This window comes from Varanus komodoensis, unplaced genomic scaffold (assembly GCF_004798865.1).
Source record: "Varanus komodoensis strain SLA01 unplaced genomic scaffold, ASM479886v1 scaffold679, whole genome shotgun sequence".
NCBI lineage: Eukaryota > Metazoa > Chordata > Lepidosauria > Squamata > Varanidae > Varanus > Varanus komodoensis.
In genome coordinates, this window is record NW_025336320.1 from 6,144 (window position 1) to 16,787 (window position 10,644).

A 10,644-nucleotide genomic window follows, 5' to 3' on the forward strand; every position below is an offset into this window, starting at 1 on the left:
GGGAACGGGGCGGCCGCGGAGGCGGGGCTGCGCCGTGGGCCGAGCCGGCGCGCGCGGCGCCAGGCCCGTTGCGCACGCGCGAGGGCGAAGGCGGGAAGCGGGACCACAACTCTCGGCGTGCCCTCATGGCACTCCCCGCCCGGGCAGGCCTAGAGTTGTAGTCCAAGGCCGCGCGGCGGGAGGCGCGCAGCTCTCGTCCCGGCTGGCCGGCGTGCGGGATTGCACGTGTGGCTGCGTCGCTGTTTTGACCCGCGGGGACGCCGGGGCAGCGCTCGGGGCGGGGTGGCGCGGCGCTTCCCGCCCTTTTGGCAAGGCCGGGGGCAGAGCTGAGCTCGCGGACTGATTGGTCGCATATTACAGGTTGTGTGGTGTGGATAGAATTGTACACACAGACACGTGTATGTACCCACACACACACACACACACACACCCCGATATATATATACACACACATACGGATGAACACACCCACACCCACACACAGACGAATACTTAGATAAATATATTCACACATATATAGACAGACACACATAGACACACACACAAATTACACACACTATATTTTTATGCACACACACAAACATATACAACTATATACAAACATATATATAGATACACAAACTACACATACTATATTTTTATGCACACACACACGAACACATATACAAATATATACAAACATAGACACAGACACACAAACTATACATATACTATATGCACACACACAAACACGTATACAAATATATACAAACATATATAGACACACAGACACGCAAACTATACACATACTATATGCACACACACACGTATACAAATATATACAAACATATATATAGACACAGACAAACTATACACATAACTATGCATACACACACAAACATACAAATATATACAAACATATATATAGACACACAAACTATACACACAGTATTTTTATACACACACAAACATTCAAATATATACAAACATATAGACACATATACACAAACTATACACACACTATATTTTTATAAACACACACACAAACATACAAATATATATACAAACATATAGACACATACACACAAACCACACACTATATTTTTATACACGCACAAACATATACAAATATATACAAACATGTAGACACAAGCACATACACACTATATTTTTATGTACACACACACACACACACACATATATATATAGACACACACATATACAGACACACATTAATACATCCATATTTGTACCCACACACACATATATAGACACAGGCAAATACATTTATACACATTCACATATATCATTAATCATATTAATAATAATATGCAGTACATACTTAAAGTATAATAGATACATAATGATATAGTATTAATATGCAAGATATGCATATGAATCTTGCCCGACTGAATATTTATTTGAAGCCACAGCAATGCCGGTATATATAATCAGTGGAGATGGTTGTGTATGTTAATTAATTAGATTAACGGAATGACAATTTGATATTCGGAGATATGATCGATATAATTAATTATATAACGTAGGATTAGAACAGTGTGCAGATCTTAATTAGAATATTATATATTAGGTTATTTTTTGGGGTGTGTAATTTCTTTATATCACTAAAAATAAAGCGATATATATATAAATAACATTTTTATGTAAAAATGCCTAATATAAATATATTTATAATCAAATAAATATACAATATATGTATTGTAATTTCATATTTTAATTATTTTTAAATTATTGTTGTCAGCCGCCCCGAGGCTTCGGCGAATGGGGCAGCATAAAAATGTTTTAATAAGTAATAAATAAATAAATATAGGATATAAATCATATTGGCAATATATTATGACAAAATATTATATATAATTTAATATTATATATTCTAATATTAATATCTATAATTACTATAACTGATATCAATATATAATATCAGTTTTAGTAATTATAGATATTAATATTGTATAATATTTTGTCATCGTGTCATTGTGATATTACATGATATAACACCTATACTACAATATATGTCCTATAATCCATGCTAATATTAATATTAATATTGCAGATCAATTGACTGTGGAAAATTAAGAACGTTGATTTATTTATTATGATTTATTATAACATTTATATGCCGTTTCGGAGCTTTTCCTCCCGCTTTTGAGATGCCTGAATGCCTGATCTTCTGCGGTCCCGTCCAGGAAGAAAGAAAAGCAGAACAAACGGTAAGTCCTGAAAAATCAAATTTCTTTCAAAAGGTGGGAAGGAACCTTTAATTTCGGAAGGAATAATTTCGGATTTTATGGGGGGTCCCAGTTCCCAGAGTACGGAAGCACGGCCATTCCATGAAGCAGGCTTAGCTGAAAGAATTCCTTTTTTATTTTATTTTTTTTATTTTTATTATAAAAATAAAATAAAATAAATTAAAATTTCAATTATTTTAATTTATTTTATTTGAAGCTCTTCTATCCCGTCCTTCCACCAAGGTATAGCTAAGGAACGATTTCTTAGAAGCCTGAAAGTGACTCCCCCCGATCACTAATATATACGATTAATTTTCTATTTATTTTATTTCACCTTTTTCTATGCCGTCCCCGAGTAAGAAAGTCTCTGGACGGCTCACAAGGAAGAAACCTGAAATTTCTGTATTTTTTAAAGTTTTTCTGTGCCGTCCGTGACTCAAAAATTCTCCAGACGGCTTGCAAGGAACAAACCTTGCAATATATATATATTATTTTATATTGTTCTTTTTTGCATTTTAACTTAGGTTTGTATTTTTAATTTAATGTTATAACTATTTTTTAACTTAAATTTGTAAGCCGCCCCGAGGCTTCGGCGAATGGGGCGGCATAAAAATGTTTTAATAAATAAATAAACCTGAAATATCTGTATTATTTCAAGTTTTCCTATGCCATCCAGGACTCCAAAAATCCCTGGACGCTTTCCAAGGAACAAAGCTTAAATATCTGTATTATTTAAAGTTTTCCTATGCCATCCAGGACTCAAAAAATCCCTGGACGCTTTACAAGGAACAAACCTTAAATATCTGTATTATTTAAAGTTTTCCTGTCCCAACGCCCTTCGAAAGGAGATAGACAAGTCCGACCCCAAAGCAGGACCTTCTCTGCGTTGGCCCCACGGCTGCGGGATCTTTCTTTTCGCACGGGACGGGATATGAATATTTTTTTGTGGAAAAAATCAAATAAATATATATAAAACATATATTTAAAATATAATAATATAAATTAAAAATACAAATTAAAAATACAAATTAAAAATAAAAATAAAAAATTTAAATTGAAAATATATATTAAAAATAAAAATAAAAAATATAAATTAAAAATAAAAATTAAAATATAAATTAAAATATATTAAAATATAAATTAAATATATATATTAAAATATATATTAAAATATAAATTAATTATATTAAAATATATGTTATATATAAATTAAATATATATAAACATAAATTAAATATATATAAAAATATAAAATATATAAATTAAATATATAGATTAAACTATATATTAAAAATATAAATTAAATATATATATATTAAAATATATATTAAAAATATATTTCCGGGCCGCCTATCGACACCACGGCCTTCCGAGGGAGGAAAGACACGTTTCCAACGATCCCAAGAGGTGGAAATCTTCCTTTAATGCTCATAAAAACAAGAAAACGGAACACGGGAAATGAAATTTTCCTGCATCGTAGGCGGCGATTTCCGGCTGGAAGCGTCGCCTCGGGTCGCTCAGGAGCCGAAGAGCCTAGAAAAAAACCGGGAAAAAGTGGAATTTATGGATTTTGTTCGGAGATCGAAGATGGGCGGAAACCGGGGGGGGTCCCGCCGGATCATCATCATCATCATCATTATTACATTTCTATGCCGCCCCTTGCCGAAGCCTCGGGGCGGCTTACAACACAATAAAATACAAAAATAACAATATAAAATTAAAATTAACAATATAAAATAAAAAAAATCAACTAAATAAATAAAATAAATAAAACTTATAAAATATAAAATATAAAAGAAGTCGCCCCGGCCAGATAAATACTCACACGATCATGCAGAACATCATGAAGATGTTCCAGAGGGCGATGAAGATGCGGAAGTAGCGGAGGCTCAGCAGGAATTCCCGGATGTTGTCGCCTGGAAAGAGAAGAGAGGCCCCTTCTGCCGCGCGCTGTTTCTGGGAGCGGGGCCGGGGTCAGGCTAGATGACCTTGGAGGCCCCTTCTGCCTCGCTCAGTTTCTCTGTTTCTCTTGGCAGAGCTGGGGTCAGACTAGATGACCCACAGGTCCCTTCTGCCCAGCTCTCTTTCTATGTTCCCGTGAGCAGAGCCGGGGTCAGACTAGATGACCCACCGATCCCTTCTGCCCAGGTCTCTTTCTATGTTCCCCTGAGCAGAGCCGAGTCAGACTAGATGACCCACAGACCCCTTCTGCCTCTCTCGGTTTCTATGTTCCTCTGAGCAGAGCCGGGGTCAGACTAGATGACCCACAGGCCCCTTCTGCCTCTCTCGGTTTCTATGTTTCTCTGGGCAGAGCCGGGGTCAGACTAGATGTCCCAGAGGCCCCTTCTGCCTCGCCTTCTTTCTGTGTTCCCCTAAGCAGAGCCGGGGTCAGACTAGATGACCCACAGCCCCCTCCTGCCCCGCTCTGTTCCTCTTCCTCCGATTTCCGGGCAGCCCTCCCACCCCGGACCTCCCGAAGGCTCCCGCCACCCCGTCGAAGGACCCCAGCGTCTCCCCACGGGCCGACGGGGACACCCCACCCCTGGCTGGGGACACCCCACCCCTGGCCGGGGCCTCACCTGTGGACGGTCCTCTCGCCTCCGGGCCAAAGCCGTGACTCTCCTTCTTTCTGGGGGGGAAAAAGACACGGGGGTCTCCATCTCCCTTCCAACTCCAGTATTCCAAGATCCCATCATCCACGGTTGGACCTGATGGCCTTCCAGCCCCTTCCAACTCCACTATTCCATGATCCCATCATCCACGGTTGGACTTGATGGCCTTCAACCCCCTTCCAACTCCACTGTCCCATGATCCTATCATCCACGGTTGGACTTGATGCCCTTCCAGCCCCTTCCAACTCCACTATTCCACGATCCTATCATCCACGGTTGGACGTGATGCCCTTCCAGCTCCACTATTCCATGATCCTATCATCCACGGTCAGACGTGATGCCCTTCCAGCCCCTTCCAACTCCACTATTCCATGATCCCATCATCCATGGTTGGACCTGATGGCCTTCCAGCCCCTTCCAACTCCACTATTCCACGATCCCATCATCCACTGTTGGACGTGATGCCCTTCCAGCTCCACTATTCCATGATCCCATCATCCACGGTTGGACGTGATGCCCTTCCAGCTCCACTATTCCCTGATCCTATCATCCACGGTTGGACGTGATGCCCTTCCAGCTCCACTATTCCATGATCCCATCATCCACGGTCAGACATGATGTCCTTCCAGCTCCACTATTCCACGATCCCATCATCCCCGGTCGGACTTGATGGCCTCCATGTTTCTTCCAACACCTCTCCGATCACCCCGAGACCCACACTCCCCGACTCCCGAGCCCGAGGGGCCCTCCTGCCCCCTCCCGCGGACACCGTTCCAGATCCTGGAAAGGACTCACAGCCGGAAGTTCAGCACCGCCCCCGCGTTGACCAGCAGCGTCCTGGGGGGAAAAGCGGGAAAAAGACGGGAAGTGAGAGTCCGGCCGGCGGGTTTGCTCCTGGATTCATTGAAACCGCTTCTTTCCGCATTTCTTCATTTAAACCGCTTATTTCCACGTTTTTTCATTTAAAGCGCTTATTTCCGCATTCATTTAAACTGCTTATTTCCACATTTATGCGTTTAAGCCGCTTCTTTCCGCATTCATTTAAACCGCTTATTTCCGCATTTATGCATTTAAGCCGCTTATTTCCGCATTTCTTCATTTAAACCGCTTATTTCTGCATTGATATAGACCGTCGATTTCTGCATTTATTCATTTAAACTGCTTATTTCTACATTCATTTAAACCGCTTATTTCTGCATTTCTTCATTTAAACTGCTTATTTCCACATTTATTCATTTAAACCGCTTATTTCCACATTTATTCATTTAAACCGCTTACTTCCGCGTTTTTTCAGTTAAGCCGCTTATTTCTGCACTTATATAGACCGTCGATTTCTGCATTTATTCATTTAAACCGCTTATTTCCACATTTATGCATTGAAACCGCTTATTTCCGCGTTTTTGCATTTAAGCCGCTTATTTCTGCATTTATATCGACCGTCGATTTCTGCATTTTTTCATTTAAACCGCTTATTTCTGCATTCTTTTAAACCGCTTATTTCCGCATTTATTCATTTAAACCGCTTATTCCTGCATTTATATAGACAGTCGATTTCTGCATTTTTTCATTTAAATCACTTGTTTCCGCATTTTTTCTTTTAAGCTGCTTATTTCCGCATTTATATCGACCGTCGATTGCTGCATTTTTTCATTTAAGCCGCTTATTTCTGCATTTATATCGACCGTCGACTTCTGCATTTATTCATTTAAACTGCTTATTTCTGCATTCATTTAAACCGCTTATTTCCGCATTTACTCATTTAAGCCACTTATTTCTGCATTCATTTAAACGGCTTATTTCTGCATTCATTTAAACCGCTTATTTCTGCATTTATATGGACCGCTTATTTCCACATTTATTCATTTAAGCCACTTATTTCCGCATTTATTCATTTAAACCGCTTATTTCTGCATTTATATAGACCGCTTATTTCCGCATTTATTCATTTAAACCGCTTATTTCCGTGTTTTTTCATTTAAGCCGCTTATTTCTGCATTTATATAGACCGTCGATTTCTGCATTTATTCATTTAAGCCGCTTATTTCCGCATTTATGCATTTAAACCGCTTATTTTTGTATTAATTTAAACCATTAGATTTCCCTATTGATTCATTCAAACCGTTTATTTCCGCATATATTTATTTCAACTTTATTTCTGTATTTATTTAAACCATTTTATTTCAACCATTTCTTTCCGTATCTGTTTAATTAAAGTTCCTCTATGGGGTCCAATGACTAAAAAGTCTCTGGATTTCCCCCACTCCCCCAAATTCCGCCTCCTGCCCGTGCCCGGGATGATGGGCCAGGCGGCCAAGGATGATAGGGGGTGTAGTCCCCGGCTGGAGCATGGGGCCACGGGCCCAGCGCAGGGGGAGAAGGCGGCCGCGCGATTCGAACACGCGCGCACAGGGCCGGGACCCGGGTTCCAACCGGTAACGTGGGGAGGCGCGACACGTGTCGCGCTCCCCCTGCGGCCCACCGCCCAGATCGCGTGCCCGGGACGATGGGGGGTGTAGTCCCCGGCTGGAGCATGGGGCCCCAGCTCCCCGTTCCGTGAGCTTCGAAGCGTGCACGGGGCCAGGTTTCAAGGGGGGGGCAACGTGGGAACTCCCGACACGGGTCTGGGCCACCTTCCCGGGCACCCCCTCCCCTCTCCTCCCCCCCCGCAACGCGTCGCTTAGCAACCGCCCGCCCGGCGGGACGTACCCAAAGAGCAGCAAGTCGCCCAACATCCTGCCACTTCCCGCTTCCGGCCCCAAGCGGAAATGACGCGCGGGGCCGGGCGGCCAATCCGCGGGCGGGGGAGATGCCGGCGGCAGGGCCGCCGGCCACTGCGCGCGCAGCTGCCCTCCCGCGCACGCGCGCCGGCGGCGGCCGAGGCAGACGCCCTCCTGCGTACGCGCGCCGGTGGCTGCCGCCTCCACCGCCCTCCCGCGCATGCGCGCCGGCGGCGGCGACGCAGCTGCCCTCACGCTTGCCTTCTTTCTGCCCTAAAAGGAGGGTTTCTGGCGCACGTGGGAAGGGGGGATCCGGGTCGCCCGGCGGGGCCGGGGGGTGGGCGCGTCCCCTGGGGCGGCGGGGGGGGCGCGTCGGACCCTCCCCCCCCCGCGCAGGCCCCTCCGCCACTCTGCCCCGCTTGGACTCCCGCCCCGCGCCGGATCCACTCCGGATCGGCGCCCGCGGGCGCCCGGCTGGGCAAGCCCCCCGCGGGAGGAGGCGGGGCTGCACTCTGCACACGCTCAGGGGGGCGCCCCTCCCCCCTCCCCTCTCCTCCCCCGCGCGGGGGGGCGCGAACAGCTGCGCGCGTCCCCGCGGCCGCGATCGGGGCTGCGACCGGCCGCCCTCCTCCTCCTCCTCCCGGCTGTGGATCATGGACTTGGTGGGCGCCCTGGACGTGGCCGACCTGGCCGTCGCCTTCTCCCGCCTACCCATCTTCCCCATCTTCGACCTGGGCTACTTCGTGGTCTCGATCCTGTATCTCAAATATGAGAAAGGTAGGCTCGGGGGCCCATCTGCCCCCGCCCGGACGGGTCCCATCATCCCCCGTTGACCCCTTTCCCTTCCCCGTCCCCTCCAAAAGCTCCCCAGCAGCGGCAGATAGGCTCGGGGATCCCCAAAGCCCCCGGACGTATAGATTCCTCTATCCCCCCATTTCCGCGGGGCAAGATTTCGATCGGGGTTAATGTATGGAAAAATCTAATTTTTCCAATTTAAAGGCTATCGAATATTTCAAAGCTTTGTAATTTTCACATTTGAATATGCAAAGGCTATTTAATTTCCATGTTCAAATTGTTTTGAATGATAAACTTTAATAAAACTTTCTCCAAACGTCTCGTTGGGTTAAATATAGAACCAGAGCAATAAAAAAAATATAATCAGGAGTAATGAATATATTATGATAATTACTATTTATATCCCATTATTTGGAATAAAATCAATGATAATAGATTAGGATAAGTGCTATTTAAATCCGGCCATTCGGAATACTAATGAATATATTATGCTAAGAGCTATTTATATCCGGCCATTCGGAATACAGTAAATAATACTGAATATATTACGATAAGAGCTATTTATATCCGGCCATTCGGAATACAGCAAATAATAATGAATATATTATGTTAATTGCCATTTATATCCGGTCATTTGGAATAATATATTATGATAAGAGCTATTTATATCCGGCCATTCGGAATACAGTCAATAATAATTATTATGATAATTGCTATTTATATCCAGCCATTCGGAATACAGTCAATAATAATGAATATATTATGATAAGTACTATTTATATCTGGCCATTCGGAATACAGTCAATAATAATGAATATATTAGGAGCTATTTATATCCGGCCATTCGGAATACAGTCAATAATAATGAATATATTATGATAAGTACTTTTTATAGTCGGCCATTCGGAATACAGTCAATAATAATGAATATATTATGATAAGAGCTATTTATATCCCATCATGATTATCAGTAATAATGAATAGATTATTAGTAGTATTTTCATCTGGCCATTCGGAATAGAATCAATAATAATGAATAGATTATTGTGCTATTTATATCCCATCATTATTATCAGTAATAATGAATAGATTATTAGTAGTATTTATATCTGGCCATTCGGAATACAATCAATAATAATGAATAAATTATGATAAGTACTATTTGTATTGTCATTCGGAATCAATGATAGTGAATATATTATGATAATTACTTTTTATATCTCATCATTTGGAATAAAATCAATGATAATAGATTATGATAAGTGCTATTTATATCCGGCCATTCGGAATAAAATCAATGATAATGAATAGATTATTTTGTGCTATTTATATCCAGCCATTCGGAATAAAATCAATATTAATCAATAGATTATGGTGCTATTTATATCCCATTCTCAATCAGTAATAATGGATTAATTTGGAATTTGGGATACAATTTGGAATACAATCAATAATACAATCAATTTGGAATACAATCAATAATAATGAATATATTATGATAAGTACTATTTATATTGTCATTCGGAATCCATGATAGTGAATAAATTATGATAAGTACTATTTATATCTCATCATTCGGAATACAATCAATAATAATGATTAAATTATGATAAGAACTATTTCCATCAGGCCATTCGGAATACAATCAATAATAATGATTAAATTATGATAAGTACTATTTATATCCAGTTTTTATAAGCTCTTGTTCGAAGGAGAATTTGTATCCTGTTTATTTATATTTATATTTATATTTATATTTATATTTATATTTATATTTATATTTATTTATATTTATATTTATATTTTTATTTTTATTTTTATTTATTTTTTATTTTTATTTTTATGTATAAATGCTTGTCAGAAGGACGGGATAGAAATTTATATCCTGTCATTTATATTTTCTATATTTTTATTTAATGTATATTTATATAAGTGCCTGTCGGAAGGACAGGATAGAAATGTTACGGCAATCTATATCCTTTCCTCTATATTTATATTTATATTTTTATTTTTATATACTCGCTTGTTGGAAGGACGGGATCAAAACGTTATGAGAATGTATCTCCTTTTATATTTATATTTATATTTATAGTTGCATTTTTTTATTTATATTCGTGCTCATGGGAAGGAGAGGATAGAAATCTTGGCCATGAAGGAATAGTCCCAAAATCCCATCGAATTCAACCGATCAGAAGCGGGAGGGAAAAGACGGCGAGAAAAAGGGAGGAAGGAATGAAATAAAATAAGGAAATCAATAAAATGAAATAAAATAAAATGAAATAAAATAAAATA

At 41.1% G+C, this 10,644-nt stretch overlaps 1 protein-coding gene across 1 annotated transcript; it reads right to left on the bottom strand.

Annotated features, from left to right (window-relative positions):
• Positions 1-3,631: 3,631 nt before the first annotated feature.
• SMIM7 (small integral membrane protein 7) lies at positions 3,632-7,615 on the bottom strand. The gene is made up of 5 exons (XM_044450646.1): positions 7,547-7,615; positions 5,636-5,677; positions 4,808-4,857; positions 4,054-4,144; positions 3,632-3,761 (listed from the first exon to the last, which is right to left on the bottom strand). The coding sequence occupies exons 1-5, from the start codon at positions 7,570-7,572 to the stop codon at positions 3,746-3,748; spliced, it is 225 nt and encodes a 74-aa protein (XP_044306581.1). The 5' UTR covers positions 7,573-7,615; the 3' UTR covers positions 3,632-3,745.
• Positions 7,616-10,644: the final 3,029 nt, after the last annotated feature.

Bases quoted from the DNA above. Each gene is read 5' to 3' on its own strand.
- SMIM7 (XM_044450646.1), bottom strand. From the start codon at position 7,572: ATGTTGGGCGACTTGCTGCTCTTTGG. The intron at 5,678-7,546 runs GTACGTCCCGCC...TTTTCCCCCCAG, and splicing joins GGCGACTTGCTGCTCTTTGG to GACGCTGCTGGTCAACGCGG. The intron at 4,145-4,807 runs GTGAGGCCCCGG...TTCTCTTTCCAG, and splicing joins GGCGAGAGGACCGTCCACAG to GCGACAACATCCGGGAATTC.